The sequence below is a fragment of the Nerophis ophidion genome, linkage group LG04, assembly GCF_033978795.1.
Source record: "Nerophis ophidion isolate RoL-2023_Sa linkage group LG04, RoL_Noph_v1.0, whole genome shotgun sequence".
Lineage (NCBI taxonomy): Eukaryota > Metazoa > Chordata > Actinopteri > Syngnathiformes > Syngnathidae > Nerophis > Nerophis ophidion.
The window spans coordinates 46,384,503-46,401,939 of record NC_084614.1 but is presented as its reverse complement, the minus strand read 5'-3'; the positions used below and the strand labels follow the sequence as shown (position 1 = coordinate 46,401,939).

At 39.9% G+C, this 17,437-nt stretch overlaps 1 protein-coding gene across 3 annotated transcripts in view; it reads right to left on the bottom strand.

The window, feature by feature from the left end:
• Positions 1 to 17,437, bottom strand: part of LOC133551467 (C2 domain-containing protein 2) — a 58,945-nt gene that overhangs the window by 8,985 nt on the left and 32,523 nt on the right. For all 3 annotated transcript variants that reach the window (XM_061898187.1, XM_061898186.1, XM_061898185.1), the window contains 5 exons: positions 9,899 to 10,007; positions 5,638 to 5,746; positions 5,496 to 5,560; positions 5,303 to 5,418; positions 5,061 to 5,229 (listed from right to left, as the gene is read on the bottom strand). In XM_061898187.1, the coding sequence (XP_061754171.1) occupies positions 5,061 to 5,229; positions 5,303 to 5,418; positions 5,496 to 5,560; positions 5,638 to 5,746; positions 9,899 to 10,007 (568 nt within the window). The remainder of the gene's footprint in view (positions 1 to 5,060; positions 5,230 to 5,302; positions 5,419 to 5,495; positions 5,561 to 5,637; positions 5,747 to 9,898; positions 10,008 to 17,437) is intronic.

Genomic DNA, 17,437 nt, shown 5'->3' with positions numbered 1-17,437 from the left:
ACCCCCATACTATCACAGATGCTGGCTTTTGAACTTTGCATCGATAACGGTCTGGATGGTTCGCTTCCCCTTTGGTCCGGATGACACGATGTCTAATATTTCCAAAAACAATTTGAAATGTGGACTCATCAGACCACACAAAACTTTTCCACTTTGCATCAGTCCATCTTCAATGATCTCGGGCCCAGAGAAGCCGGTGGCGTTTCTGGATGTTGTTGACAAATGGCTTTCGCTTTGCATAGTAGAGTTTTAACTTGCACTTTCAGATGTAGCGACGGACTGTATTTAGTTACAGTGGTTTTCTGAAGTGTTCCTGAGCCCATGTGGTGATATCCTTTAGAGATTGATGTCGGTGCCGTCTGAGGGATCGAAGGTCACGGTCATTCAATGTTGGTTTCCGGCCATGTCGCTTACGTAGAGTGATTTCTTCAGATTCTCTGAACCTTTTGATGATATTATGGACCGTAGATGTTGAAATCCCAAAATTTCTTGCAATTGCACTTTGAGAAACGTTGTTCTTAAACTGTTCGACTATTTGCTCACGCAGTTGTGGACAAAGGGGTGTACCTCGTCCCATCCTTTCTTGTGAGAGACTGAGCATTTTTTGGGAAGCTGTTTTTATACCCAATCATGGCACCCACCTGTTCCCAATTAGCCTGCAACCCTGTGGGATGTTCCAAATAAGTGTTTGATGAGCATTCCTCAACTTTTTCAGTATTTATTGCCACCTTTCCCAACTTCTTTGTCATGTGTTGCTGGCATAAAATTCTAGAGTTAATGATTGTTTGCAAAAAACAAAAATGTTTATCAGTTTGAACATCAAATATGTTGTCTTTGTAGCATATTCAACTGAATATGGGTTGAAAATGATTTCCAAATCCTTGTATTCCGTTTATTTTTACATCTAACACAATTTCCCAACTCATATGGAAACGGGGTTTGTTTATGTGTATATATATATATATATATATATATATATATATATATATATATATATACACACACACACACACACACACACACACACACACACACACACACACACTCTCACGGTTTTTACAGGCAACGGCAAATGTAATTTAATGCTTTTTTACGCCTTTTTTAATGCCGCTTAAACATTTTGTAATGCCATGTTCTACTGCAGACAGTTATTATATATCGTCAAAGGCTTACAACTGTCTATATAGAATTTGTCAATGCATTTGTCAATGATAATATTGAATAGTTGAAAAGTTTACATTAGCTTTTACTTTTTAGTGAATTAAAATTTTCCCACAATACTGTTTCATCTGATAATTTTGTTTTTTTTGCTGTAGCAGCAGCTGACAGTTCAACATGACAGTTGTTGCACACGCTGCAGAACGCCTCTCTGCGTTTACCATCGGCGAGCTTTAACCAGGCTTTGAAAAGTTAGCCAGACAGCCACTTTTGCTAAAATACGCATTTTCCCGACATGTATTCATGTTCTTGCTTTCACCACAGCATCAGGATATAGGGAAATTATCAAAGAGGATCTGAACTTTTTTTGTTTAATTTTGCATCATTCACAATCCTTATTTAAGTCAAGGTCATGTTTGTTTTTTTATGCTTTTTAAGTCATAAATAAATGTTAGTAAAATCCCAACTATCTTAATTTTAACAATGGAGTCAAACGGAGCGCCTCTATTTGTCCCACAAAGCCATCTCAATACGAATGAGTTGATCAGTATAATATACACAGAAATCACTTTTGAAACGTTATCTCTTCAAAACATGCTGTAAAAATGCATATTCTCTGAAAATATGCAACATTTATTTTTTTCCTTAACATTTCAGTCCAATACTTATCTAATAGATAACAGCAATCAATGTTGACCATCGCTTGAGGTTTATTTGAATGTACAATGGAGGTTTTTTTACACCTTCCCAATGAAATACAGTACTACAAAGAAACTAATATTTATTGGTCTCAATGTGTCAAGATAGTTGTTGACTACCACTTGCGCAAAACAAAGACCTTTTTCTACTCGAGGATTGTTGAATGTATTTACAGTAAACCCAAAGACTTTGTATATTTTTTCCTATTTTTTGGTCTGCCTGTCAACTAATTTGAGCACTGCCGCGTCCTACATGGATGTGAGCACCCTTTGAGAAATAAGAGGAAAATTGAGTGTATTTTTAGATTACATTTTACCTTTAGATTTATTCTCATCCATACCAACCTCTTTTGGCTGTCTTTTTGACACATTTCCCAAGTAATGTAACACAAAATGTTTTTTTTAGTACATAATGTATTAACATTACTATCATTGAAAATGCAATGTAATGTTCTATGGCATGCATGCATAGAACTCAGAAAATCTTTCCCATCTGGCAACTCTATACTTGAAACACGGCCCCTTGGGTAATATATTTCCAGTGTTGTTACCTCGGTTTACAACCTGTCACGTCAAACATATACCTTTTCGTTTTCAGAACTATCAGTGTTTGGATTGTAATCATCCAAATATGATTAGCAGCAAAGTGAACAGCAGTCAACGTTGGGGCTCGGAGAGCCAACAAAGGCGATAACAGAAAAGTAGCTAGATGGTTAAGCTAATTAGCGAGCTTGTTTTGGTACTCCTGATTGTCTCCTAGTCACCTCCCCGATACTGAAGTACATGTCAAACTACTACTACAATGACCGCCATAACCACAACACCAGGGGGAGCTCCACAAACCACATTAAACCCAGATTCCATCTAACAAAGGTCTTAACTCATTCTCTTTCTATGCCACATCAATGTGGAATGCACTCCCAACAGGTGTAAAAGTAAGTGCATCTCTAACCTCCTTCAAAACCGCTCTAAAACAACACCTCCAGGTAACTTCAACCCTTTACTAACACCCTGCCCCCCCTCACATCACATCTCCCCGGATTGTAAATAACCTAATGTAAATAATCAAATGTATTTCTAATGTATATACAGTACATACTTGTTCTTATGCTATCTGAACTCACTATGTTCACTGCTGGCTGTACATATCCTAAGTCAGACCTACACTGTTTCAATGTCCATTTCTCTGATGATGCAATTGTTGATGACTGAAGTGCTGATATGAACCAAACCCTCATCCCACCCCCCAGATTGTAAGTAATGTAAATACTCTGATAATTAACCTGTGTGATGACTGTGTTATGCTGATAGTATATATTTGTACCATGAATTGATTTACGTGGACCTGACTTAAACAAGTTAAAAAAACTTATTCGGGTGTTACCATTTAGTGGTCAATTGTACAGAATATGAACTGAACTGTGCAATCTACTAATAAAAGTTTCAATCAATCAATCAAACTCCCCCTACGGCAAAACCGCGCAGCGTTTAGGCAAGAAGAACAGTGAGTACCCACGGCTGAGGCGAGCGTTCAACAAATACTGTTTAAATCACGTTTTTGTCTAATCGTTCTTTTTATTGATATCGGTACCAGGGTGTACCCGGCCTTCCGCCCGAATGCAGCTGAGATAGGCTCCAGCGACCCCGGAAGGGACAAGCGGTAGAAAATGGATGGATGGTACGTCCGTTTTTACACGTCCTACCTTTAGCATGATGATTTGTTTTTTCGACAACATTTTTCCCAATTTTTTTTGTGTACTGTCTTAGTTATTGTACAGTCAAACAATGCATTCAACAAACTATTTTGTTTGCTCGCGTCTCATTCCATTAAATGGCGCGTCTAACAGAGAATGTTGGTGACTCAGTCTCTGTACTTTCTTAAAAATTTAATAAATCTCCAAAATAATCCATCATTGAAACAAAGAAAGTTGAGAAAGAAAGTAAAAGTGATGTTTATTTATACATTCAATTTGTGTTATTTTTCAAATTTATAAATGCAAAACCAACTTTTCTTACCTGTTGGTACCCATTTCTGTGTATTTGATATCAAACAATAGAGGCATGGCATAGATATTTATAAAACAATCTTGCTTTCTTTCAAACTTGCTCCAAACGAAGCATTTGGAATTTGAGAATTCAGAAGTAATTTTTCCTAAGTTACGTCAGCAGATATCTCCATGTATGGTAGAGAACTACTGAAAAAGTTGTATTAGTCCACCATTTTTATTGAGTTGTAGTCCAAAGTTCTAGTCAATACGTTCCTTATTTTTCTCTCCGCTCATGTTGTGGGGCAGACTGGCTCTTACATGCACATGCATCTTCATGCAATCTTCTGCTGTTGCCATTTCTAATACATAGTGGCTGATACCTCTACTTTATATCGGCCGGTAGACTCGATATGAACGTGCTACATGGCTGAAGGGGTAGAAAGCGAGTTGAAGGGGGCTTGGCCTGGAGGATGACTTTGGCACATAAGTAAGACCGTCCACAAATGGCGCATTCTGAAGGGACAGTCAGAAAGTGGCTTAAATATGGTCTGTAAAACAATCTATTAAAAATAAAAATCTATGGACCCAAAGCACCACAATTACATGGTATGTAGACCAAAGGGATGAGTTATAAATGTAGAAAACAAATTATAATATGACCCCTTTAAGTAGTTTGTGAAAACCTTTCTTTGCGACTGATTTTGGGGAAGCTTCCGTAGCAACAGGCGTTTTTGTGGGTTTTCAAAACAATCTCAAAGCAATCCTGGTGTTTTTGGTGGCTCATAAGGTTTGTTGTCTTGAACCACAATGTGTTTTTTTCTCCCCTGGCAGAATGTTTGCAGAACATTTGGTGCAAATAGCATTCAAAAAGTCATCCTCTGAAACAGTGATAAAACGTCACGTTTGTATACAATGTGCACGGGGAAATTTTAAGACAACCTACAAAGTATAATAAAAGGAGTGCTTGATTTGCTTACCCTAACCTACCTACAGCACAGTAAAGATAATCTCACTTTTTTGGAGTATTGCTTTTAATCTAAGGTGTTTTTTAATATTATCGTATTTATTAATGCAATGTCATATTTCCTAATACCAGCCTGATAATGGTCTACCAAATATTTATTGCGCACTCCCTCTTAAATGATACGGAAACTGGTAACTATTATATTTATGGTGTACAACATTTAACATGAACTGACAGTTTGTGCAGAATTACCAATGCTGAGTCCTGGAGGGAGCAGTCGACCTGGTTTGCTCTTGACTGCAGTGATGGTGGTGACCACCGTGCCACAGGGCATGACTGTACGGTCCATCTCTACCCTCTTGGTGGAAGCTGGGGTTGGGGGCTGCCAGGAGCGCACCTCATTTGGATCCAGGTAGGTAAACTGAGTGATGGAGGTCCACACAGTTATTCTACACTACATGGAAAATATTACACACAAGAAAAAGGAGTCTTACATCAGTAGTAAGTGATCCAGTCTTTACATCTTTGGTCATAAGGGAAAATGTTTGCTGTCCCTTAGGCTGCTTCTTAACGAGGTCAAAAGGCACTGATACCTGGCCTAGAAGGCTGTCTAAAAAGCGGAGAGAAGATTTGCTTTAGTCAAGGAAAACTAATAACAATGAAGCAACAACATAATGAAAACCTCACCCTCATGCTGATATACATCATTCATCAGCTGAATAATGAGTTCTTTGGATCGTCCATTCAGTTCACTGTCAGGGAGGAAATATTGCTGGAAAAGTCACAAAGTACGGTATTTGAAGGTGCTACTTTACTAAAAAAAACTTACAAAACAAAAGGATGGTCCCATGCAGGATTGGTTGTGTTCTCTAAAACAGACGTATTAAACTTCTGTGGAGGGTCATCTAACTGCAGCACACATACAGGATTGATGCTGCCTACAATCAGAAATATCATCATAAATACAGCAAAAAGACATATGACAAGAAACAACTCAAATTAATTAATAATAACATTTTTAAATATAATAGTGTAAAATTGTTTTCAATAAAACAATTACAAACACCAAAGTCTAAAGAAACCTGGACAAAGACAAGCAGACACAACAAAAGCAAAAAAAGCCTAAATATTTTGATATTGAACAACACTTCACACTCTTAAAACTCTTACACTTGTACTGAACTGCATTGAAATTTTAATTCAATAAGTGTATTTATTGGTAAGTAGCTTTATGGTCAGTATTCATGGGTGGACTGGGACAAAAATTTGGCTTAAGACATTTTGGTCCAGTCTTGCTTACTGTATTCCTAGAACCTAAAAGCACACAACAGTTGTGTTGTGTTGTGTCTGCAGCAGCATGTCCCTGGGTCGGTCACGGAAAGATGCAGCAATAAAAAAATGTATTAAAACAATTTAAAAAAAAAACGGCTGTCAATTAGACTAATCCGTATTTATTTTACTGTACCCCAAATAAACAGAACCAAGACCTAAATGCTGAGGCACGTACGCCGGGAATTGGACAAATGCTCTGTCATGTCGCCATGTTGACCTTTCAGTGATAAATACATTTGATTGGATTTCCATTTTAAAATGCAACAGGAAGATTACAATGACAGCGGTTATCTCAAAATTATCTCAGTTTCACCTTTAAAAAAGTATTGGAGTTAGTAAACATCTTCATTATCAACATAGCTGTGCTGTTGTGTGATGTGATTGTATTAAGACAAGATAAAAAACATACTATTAGTGTTGATTTTGCTGTGTGTTATCAGAGTGCTCCTTTAAAAAGTGTGTGGGTTGATCGTGAGTGTTCAGTTAAAATTATTTGAAAACATGTAAACATCATATGGACGCTAATAGTCACCAAAGTGTTTGATAAATATCATGCTCTTAATATACATCTTTGAAGACTCTGATTGTATTGTGATGATGCAACTGATGTCATGACCCCTGACAGCGAGAGTATGTGACATGCATGACATGAAGAAAGGCGGTGAAATATAACAATAGAAGATTTGTTGAGAACACTGCTATGTAATGCCTTTTGTTAGTTCCCACCATTCTTAATTACTAGAAGTTTGGCGCAGTGGAAGAGTAGCCGTGCGCAACCTGAGGGTCCCTGGTTCAATCCCCACCTAATACCAACCTCGTCACGTCCGTTGTGTCCTGAGCAAAACACTTCACCCTTGCTCCTGATGGGTGCTGGTTAGCGCCTTGCATGGCAGCTCCCTCCATCAGTGTGTGAATGTGCGTGTGGATGGGTAAATGTGGAAGTAGTGTCTTGTGGGTTCTTCCGAGGATGTCGTAGTTGTAATGGTTTGTACAGTCCTTTGAGACATTTGTGATTTAGGGCTATATAAATAAACATTGATTGATTGATTGAAAGCGCTTTGAGTACCTTGAAGGTAGAAAAGCGTTATACAAGTACAACCCATTTATCATTTATTTATTTATCATTTATTAATTATTAAACAATGTTTAGTCTGAGAGGTATCTTGATGACGTTTTATTTTGACTTAAGGTTATCAAAAGGAGTGTGACAAGATTAGAATGTGACGATATATCTAATTTAGAGAAAAGCTGTCTTGAACAGAACATTTTTTTCCTATCCAAATATAAGCATATTTGTCTGGCGGTTGGTACAAAAAAAGGGAGAGCTAACCTCTTATTTTCCGTTCTAGCGGTGCCACTCGACTGTTCGAGAAAGAGTTCCTCAGTGTTTGTTCTTACAATAACAATGTTGCTACAGCTTAGTTATTACATAGGTTATGGAATGTAAATTAAGTATTGTTGATGTTTTGTGAATGCATTTTTTAAGTAATTTCGAGGTACAAATGATTCCTCCCATTAGCTACATTGTTCGCCACTTTGAACAAGCCGATTTTTATATGTTAGAAAGCGGAAAAAACACAAAATCTTGTTTCTTCCTTTTTCTCAAAATGGTTGTGAACGATAAGACAAAATTCCAAAAAAGTTCAGTTCTTTTAGGCTTTGCTCACATTTTCTTTTATTTAGACTCGCAGAGTTGGTGCTTCACGAAACGCTTCTTGAAAACATGTTTTAAGAAATACAAATAATATGGAGAGAATACTTAAATGGGAAATACTAAACAGTAAAAGTATATCAAACACACCATTACAAAAGTGATCACTGCAAAATTGTGCATTATTTGGCTCTGTTTTCTTGGACTGGAAAGTGTGCTACTTTTCTTGTCGTTTTTTGTAAAATATTGTACTTTTCCGCCTTTCTCGATTAGCTCTCATGGAACTCTAAAGAAATGTACAACCTTTTCGTGACTTGAACGATTCATACAGCCAAAAACAACTCAAGCAAGGATAATTTTTCTTCGAGAAAGGCTAAATGGCGCCTCGGACCCATTCACAACAGACGCTAGCTGGACTACCATGCATATTTAATGAGCCGGATGTGAGCCGGACTTGACGGCATGTCAATCAATCAATCAAAGTTTATTTATATAGCCCTTAATCACAAGTGTCTTGAAAGGCTGCACAAGCCACAACGACATGTTCGGTTCAGATCCCACACCATCCAAGCAATTCAAGGCCATCGGTGTGGGAATGTGTGTGTGAATGGGTGAATGTGGAAATAGTGTCGAAGCGCTTTGAGTTCCTTGAAAATAAAGGTAGAAAAGCGCTATACAAGTACAACCCATTTACCATTTATCGTCATACAAGCACACGAGACACATAAGGTGGCACAAAATTTGGTACTGGAGGTCTCAGATTTAGCCCAATGAGTACGACAATAACATGATTTTAACATAAAAGAATATACAGTAGGGTTGGATGTAGCGGGATCAAAATCTCACGGTGGTATGGCCACAGTACAATATTATTGTGGTGTGTTCCCCCGACCCCAAAATGACTACACACTTACTGTAATTGAACACAAACATAATTGTCAAATGTTCTAAGCACATTATTACTACAACACATTATATATATATGTATATATACTTTGAATATACTTTCAGTTAAGTGTCTTTAAACTGCAGATATACAAATCTACTGTAACAAATGTAAAATAAATAATGTTCTGAAACTGAACATGTTCGTTTCTTTCATTTTTTAACTTCAGAGAAACAGTGTCCTCTGTAGTGAACATCTTATATCACTTTGGAAAATGCTGATTCTCAGAAAAGTTAACTGAAAATGTTATGTTTAATAATGTCAATATCTCACAAACTGATTCTTCGGCTCCTGGACATCAAATATATTTTCCGGGCGGTCGTCTATCAAGTAGCTGCTCATATTACTTGGGTTCCCCGCAGTCTAGTGTCAACAAATTATTTTTGTGGTTTAAATGGATAACAAATGCATTTTAACCACAAGTTGATTCGATGTTATTAAAAAAAAAAGTGGGTTAAAACATCACAACTTCTGCCCGGTTTTATGTGTCATCTTGGACACACTCCAGATGAAGGCGGCGACTTTGCCTTATAGTATACGCAGACCAACGAGGTTGTGTTTTTGCCAGGGTTTTTTTGTATGCCTGTTAGTAACATAACTCAAAAAGTAAAGGATAGAATTTAATGAAAACTTCAGGAAATGTCCGAAAAAACAATCCTTTCGACCTCCCATACTCGCGCTACGCAGATAATTTTGGGAGAGGTAGTTTACTTCCAGACCGGCAAATTCAAAAGTGCCCGACTAAAATAACACTGACCAAGTTTTCCTTTTATACCGTCACACATCACGGTATTATTGTGAGGATTTTGATACCGAAATATTGTGGTATTTATAATGTCGTTACAACCTTAAAGTTAAGTAGGTTATAGTAGTAGTTACTGTAATATATTCCACATAGAATATGATTCTGTTTTGCAAATAGAATGTAAAAACAATAACAACAAACCAAATAAAAAAAAAACCCACGTTCAGTACAGTTGGAAAAGTGTGCAAGTTAAGAATTTTGGGCCCGAGGTACCGGAAAATGTAATGTGGTACCAATCCCAGGGGGTCACGACGCTGTACACTCTCTAACTTTGATGACACAGAGACAACCAAGTTTGGTCAGTGAGCTATAAAGACAACCACTATGTCCAAAGCAGTCGACTACAATTATCCTACCTGCAACATCTTCCTGCAGATTGAGCGCCACACGAATGTTTTTCACCAGCAGTTTCCAGTCGTGGGCACGGGGGGGTTTAGGGGGCGAGAACACTCTATTGCACGTTTCCTGAAGGAGAGAGTTGAGTTTTTAATAATTTGCTTTAATTGTATGTATTTAATTTTCACAATGAGGTTTCCCTTGACACTATTTATTATATGTCAGTCAGTAATAGTATAATCCCAGTTTATTTGGCTGACACACAATATTTGTATCCTTCTACCCAGGAAATGGTGACAAGCTGCTCTGAAAAATAGTGTAAACAAGTAGTAGGCTTGTTAACAGACAAAGACAAATGGGCTACACGACATCATTGTATAATTTGCAATTTATTGGTCAAGTCATGTACGAGTAATTGTAATGGATGCTGTGCGAGAGAGGTGTAACGTGGGGGACAAAATGTCAGTAGAGAACATGAACGCAAAATAAATATGTTTACAAACTGAGGCTGTCGAATTTAATGGGTTATTATACTATATGGTCAGTGATCAAGTCAATGCATACGCCAGAGCAACAATAAAAATGACTGGTAACAAATATGGCTTCAAAATACACCCTGAAGGGACTTTACATAAAACCAAGGTAATTTGCATGTATTGCAGCAATATATTATCAAAGTAGAACAAGTTTAAAATAAAATTTAAAAAGCAAAATAAGTTTTTCAGGCAGCCGCTCGCAAGAACGTTTCTTGTACTTTGACAACAAGCGGTGGACAACAGACGATGTGAGCGGAGTATACTTTTGGCAATGTTGTCAATGAAAGTACCACAGATTAGATAAGCAATACTTTTATAGCAACTGTGATTAATCAAGATTAAACACATAATTTTTTAGTAATACGTGCGTTTGTTAATCTCCTTAAGTCTTCAACAAAACCAAAAATATAAAAACTTTACAAAAAAAAATTCTAATCAAACTGAGCACACGCTAAAGGCCAAACATATTTCTTTTTACATAGCAATCAACTTTAAATTAGTCCCAGATGTTGCTGTGGCTTGGCACGCTCAGACCACGCCTCCATCTAAGTACAAAATAATAATGAAAGTAGCCATGTGCTTGACCTCTGCATGTTCTGACCAATCACAGGTCAGTAGGAGGTGCTTCTTTCTTGTGATTCCATTGAACCCAGAATGAAAAAAAAATTGGTCATGTCAGGAAGAAAGTGAAGAATAAGATAAATGTGTGAGGCCAAAACTAACTCAGGGAAATTAGTGCTGCACCCAGTTGGAAAAGATAGTTGCTACGATATCTAAAACTTTAGATGAGACGAGTGACTCTGATTACTCCCCAATATACATCTAATTAGTGTAACTTATAACAAAATAGGTACATAGAGTAGCCTGCTCACATGAGCCACATCGGAAATTCATGTACAAAATGTGTTGTATGGATAGGCTCCTGTGGAAAATGTGCATACATAAGCCATGAAGTTGGCGGGAGGAAGAACACATTTCCATGCCAACGTCAGTCTTTATACATCTCATCTTTGCTATGAAAAAGGGAGTATGCCGGATTTTTGTGTGTAAGCAAGCTAGTTAGTTAGACTAGGGTCCAGGCGCGTATGAGGTGTTTTAAAAGTTAATCCAGAGTTGTAACCACAAACTACATTCACGGACAGTCCCACAATAACGTGTGAACACATTGCGACAAATCTATTTCGGGGGTCCAAAAGTATTTGTTGAGGCAGATACAAATGTCTGTTGAAAACTGAATCATACAGACATTCTCAGTCCATGTGCTAAGCCAGGTTTGGTGGAACTCCATTTAGCTTTTTATGCTAATCCTGTATCTAACTTTAAAATTTGATTTTATTCGCTGATGAAACAAACATACTTAGTTGTGGTAACAACCTAGAATCATAACAAAATACAGTAGTAAAAGACTATTGTTAAAGAAGTGGTTTGATACAAATAAGTTAACTCTCAATTTAAACAAAACAAAATGTGCAGTGTTTGGAAATTGTGCTATTGATGTATGTAGAACCCATCCATTCATCCATCCATCATCTTCCGCTTATCCGAGGTCGGGTCGCGGGGGCAGCAGCCTAAGCAGGGAAGCCCAGACTTCCCTATCTCCAGCCACTTCGTCTAGCTCTTCCCGGGGGATCCCGAGGCGTTCCCAGGCCAGCCGGGAGACATAGTCTTCCCAACGTGTCCTGGGTCTTCCCCGTGGCCTCCTACCAGCTGGACGTGCCCTAAACACATCCCTAGGGAGGCGTTCGGGTGGCATCCTGACCAGATGCCCGAACCACTTCATCTGGCTCCTCTCGATGTGGAGGAGATGCGGCTTTACGTTGAGCTCCTCCCGGATGGCAGAGCTTCTCACCCTATCTCTAAGGGAGAGCCCCGCCACCCGGCGGAGGAAACTCATTTCGGCCGCTTGTACCCGTGATCTTATCCTTTCGGTCATGACCCAAAGCTCATGACCATAGGTGAGGATGGGAACGTAGATCGACCGGTAAATTGAGAGCTTTGCCTTCCGGCTCAGCTCCTTCTTCACCACAACGGATCGATACAACGTCCGCATTACTGAAGACGCCGCACCGACCCGCCTGTCGATCTCACGATCCACTCTTCCCCCACTAGTGAACAAGACTCCTAGGTACTTGAACTCCTCCACTTGGGGCAGGGTCTCCTCCCCAACCCGGAGATGGCACTCCACCCTTTTCCGGGCGAGAACCATGGACTCGGACTTGGAGGTGCTGATTCTCATTCCGGTCGCTTCACACTCGGCTGCGAACCGATCCAGTGAGAGCTGAAGATCCCGGCCAGATGAAGCCATCAGGACTACATCATCTGCAAAAAGCAGAGACCTAATCCCGTGGCCACCAAACCGGAACCCCTCAACGCCTTGGCTGCGCCTAGAAATTCTGTCCATAAAAGTTATGAACAGAATCGGTGACAAAGGACAGCCTTGGCGGAGTCCAACCCTCACTGGAAACGTGTCCGACTTACTGCTAGCAATGCGGACCAAGCTCTGACACTGATCATACAGGGAGCGGACTGCCACAATAAGACAGTCCGATACCCCATACTCTCTGAGCACTCCCCACAGGACTTCCCGAGGGACACGGTCGAATGCCTTCTCCAAGTCCACAAAGCACATGTAGACTGGTTGGGCAAACTCCCATGCACCCTCAAGAACCCTGCGGAGACTATAGAGCTGGTCCACAGTTCCACGACCAGGACGAAAACCACACTGTTCCTCCTGAATCCGAGGTTCGACTATCCGGCGGAGCCTCCTCTCAAGTACACCTGAATAAACCTTACCGGGAAGGCTTAGGAGTGTGATCCCACGATAGTTGGAACACACCCTCCGGTCCCCCTTCTTAAAGAGAGGGACCACCACCCCGGTCTGCCAATCCAGAGGTACCGCCCCCGATGTCCACGTGATGCTGCAGAGTCTTGTCAACCAAGACAGCCCCACAGCATCCAGAGCCTTAAGGAACTCCGGGCGGATCTCATCCACCCCCGGGGCCTTGCCGCCGAGGAGCTTTTTAACTACCTCAGCGACCTCAGCCCCAGAAATAGGAGAGTCCACTACAGATTCCCGGGGCACGGCTTCCTCAAAGAAAGACGTGTTGGTGGGATTGAGGAGGTCTTCGAAGTATTCCCTCCACCGATCCACAACATCCGCAGTCGAAGTCAGCAGAACACCATCCGCACCATACACGGTGTTGATAGTGCACTGCTTCCCCTTCCTGAGGCGCCGTATGGTGGTCCAGAATCGCTTCGAAGCCGTCCGGAAGTCGTTTTCCATGGCTTCCCCGAACTCTTCCCATGTCCGAGTTTTTGCCTCCGCGACCGCTAAAGCTGCACACCGCTTGGCCCGTCGGTACCCGTCCACTGCCTCCGGAGTCCTATGAGCCAAAAGAACCCGATAGGACTCCTTCTTCAGCTTGACGGCATCCCTCACTAATGGTGTCCACCAACGGGTTCTGGGATTACCGCCACGACAGGCACCGACAACCTTGCGGCCACAGCTCCAATCAGCCGCCTCGACAATAGAGGTTCGGAACATGGTCCACTCGGACTCAATGTCCCGCACCTCCCTCGTGACATTTTCAAAGTTCTCCCGGAGGTGTGAATTGAAACTCTCTCTGACAGGAGACTCTGCCAGACGCTCCCAGCAGACCCTCACAATGCGCTTGGGCCTGCCAGGTCTGTCCAGCATCCTCCCCCACCATCGCAGCCAACTCACCACCAGGTGGTGATCGGTAGAAAGCTCCGCCCCTCTCTTCACCCAAGTGTCCAAAACATAAGGCCGCAAATCCAATGACACAACTACAAAGTCGATCATGGAACTGCGCCCTAGGGTGTCCTGGTGCCAAGTGCACATATGGACACCCTTATGTTTGAACATGGTGTTTGTTATGGACAATCCGTGACGAGCACAAAAGTCCAATAACAAAACACCACTCGGGTTTAGATCCGGGCGACCATTCTTCCCAATCACGCCTCTCCAGGTTTCACTGTCGTTGCCAACGTGAGCGTTGAAGTCTCCCAGTAGGACAAGGGAATCACCCGGAGGAGCACTTTCCAGTACTCCCTCGAGTGTACCCAAAAAGGGTGGGTATTCTGAACTGCTGTTTGGTGCGTAAGCACAAACAACAGTCAGGACTCGTCCCCCCACCCGAAGGCGAAGGGAAGCTACCCTCTCGTCACTGCCGGCAACGCCAGAGTGGAAGAGGGTCCAGTCCCTCTCGAGAGAACTGGTTCCAGAGCCCTTGCTGTGCGTCGAGGTGAGTCCGACTATATCCAGCCGGAACTTCTCTACCTCGCGCACTAGCTCAGGCTCCTTCCCCCCAGTGAGGTGACGTTCCACGTCCCAAGAGCTAGCTTCTGTAGCCGAGGATCGGACCGCCAAGTGCCCTGCCTTCGGCTGCCGCCCAGCTCACAATGCACCCGACCTCTATGGCCCCTCCTATGAGTGGTGAGCCCATTGGAGGGATGACCCACGTTGCCTCTTCGGGCTGTGCCCGGCCGGGCCCCATGGGGACAGGCCCGACCACCAAGCGCTCGCCATCGTGCCCCAACTCCGGGCCTGGCTCCAGAGCGGGGCCCCGGTGACCCACGTCCGGGCGAGGGAAATCTGGGTTCATTTTGTTGTAATTCCATAGAAGTCTTTGAGCTGCTCTTTGTCTGATCACTCACTTAGGACCTGTTTGTCTTGGGAGACCCTACCAGGGGGCATGAAAGCCCCCAGACAACATAGCTCCTAGGATCATTGGGACACGCAAACTCCTCTACCACGGTAAGGTAGCAGCTCAGAGAGGAGTGTATGTAGAACATTTTAAATAAATGATACTGAGATAGAAAGATTGAATGAAAAAACATTTCTTGGAGTAGTTTTACAAAATAAGCTCAGTTGTAAGCCCAATATAAACTATATCAAGGCAAAGGTATGCACATCTTTTGCAATAATACCTAAAGTGAAAGAACTACTGTTCCCCGATTCTTCCTTACATGACCTAAAAGTATGGGGAAACACTTTTAAAACCAATCTTAATCCAATTGGTATCACTTAAAAAAGAATGCTCCGCATTGTGAATGAGGTGGCTAACACATAAAAATTAGCTTTTAAATAAATTAAAAGCACTGCTAAAATTGAAGGATTTGGTCGAATTTAAGACAGCACAATTTATGTATAACATAAACAATAACAAGTTATCAGTGTATATACTGGAAATGTTTTAAAAACGAGACTATGTTTATAATTTCGGAAAGAAAGACATAAAAACATACCTGAGAACAAGTGCAATGCAGCATTGTGTGTCTTTTATTGGGATTAATGTGCGGAATAATTTCGACCAAGAGTTGAGAGACTTAAACTTTCATTCAATTTCAAATTATTTTAAAGAAATCTATTTTAAACAATATATTAAGAATGGATGGCAAGGATGCAAAATCAACATGTTGGAATGTTTTTATATTTTTTATTTTATTTTGTCATTAATATCAAACAAAAACATTTACAATGACATGCATAACCCATTGGTAGTTTTTTTTCTGTTTTGTAAATACCCTGGGATAGGTGTAATAAGCTATAGCTTCTGCCTCTTCCATTTCAGACTATATGTATATTGAAGAATGTCTTCTCTTTATCTTTCAAAATGTTTAAAAATGTATGAATAAAAATTGCACTTGAAACTTGCTTTGTATTACTATGGTGTAGAGCAGGGGTCACCAGGTAGCCCGTAAAGACCAGATGAGTATCCCACTGGCCTGTTCTAAAAAATAGCTCAAATAGCAGCACTTACCAGTGAGCTCCCTCTATTTTTAAAATTGTATTTATTTGCTAGCAAGCTGGTCTCGCTTTGTTTGACAGTTTTAATTCGAAGAGAGACAAAACTGATATAGAATATTTTAAAGACTTGGTCTTCACTTGTTTAAATAAATTCATTTATTTTTTAACTTTGCTTCTTATAACTTTCAGAAAGACAATTTTAGAGAAAAAATACAACCTTAAAAATGATTTTAGGATTTTTAAACACATATACCTTTTTACCTTTTAAATTCCTTCCTCTTTTTTCCTGACAATTTAAATCAATGTTCAAGTAAATTAATTGTATTTATTTTAAAGAATAATAAATGCATTTTAATTTATTTCTTCATTTTAGCTTCTGTTTTTTCAACGAATAATATTTGTGAAATATTTCTTCAAACTTATTATGATTAAAGTTTAAAAAAATTATTCTGGCAAATCTAGAAAATCTGTAGAATCAAATTTAAATCTTATTTCAAAGTCTTGAATTTTTAAAAAAATGTTTGTTCTGGAAAATCTAGAAGAATTAATGATTTGTCTTTGTTAGAAATATAGCTTGGTCCAATTTGTTATATATTCTAACAAAGTGCAGATTGGGTTTTAACCTATTTAAAACATGTCATCAAAATTCTAAAAGTAATGTTAATCAGGAAAAATTACTAATGATGTTCCATAAATTATTTTTTTAATTTTTTCAAAAAGATTCGAATTAGCTAGTTTTTCTCTTCATTATTTTCGGTTGAATTTTGAATTTTAAAGAGTCGAAATTGAAGATAAACTATGTTTCAAAATTTAATTTTCAATTTTTTTGTTTTCTCCTCCTTTAAACCGTTCAATTAAGTGTTTTTTTTCATCATTTATTCTCTACAAAAAACTTTCCGTAAAAGGAAAAAAAAATGTACGACGGAATGACAGACAGAAATACCCATTTTTTTTATATATATAGATTTATTTATTAAAGGTAAATTGAGCAAATTGGCTATTTCTGGCATTTTATTTAAGTGTGTATCAAACTGGTAGCCCTTCGCATTAATCAGTACCAAAGAAGTAGCTCTTGGTTTCAAAAAGATTGGTGACCCCTGGTGTAGAGAAACCACAAAGACAGGGGCGGCCTAAAACAAGGTACTGTAAGTGGTCAACACTAACAGAATTGATCAATACAACGCCACATATTAAAATAAATCATGCATGAACATTCTATCCACTATGTGGCAGATTTGTTGTTACGCAATCTT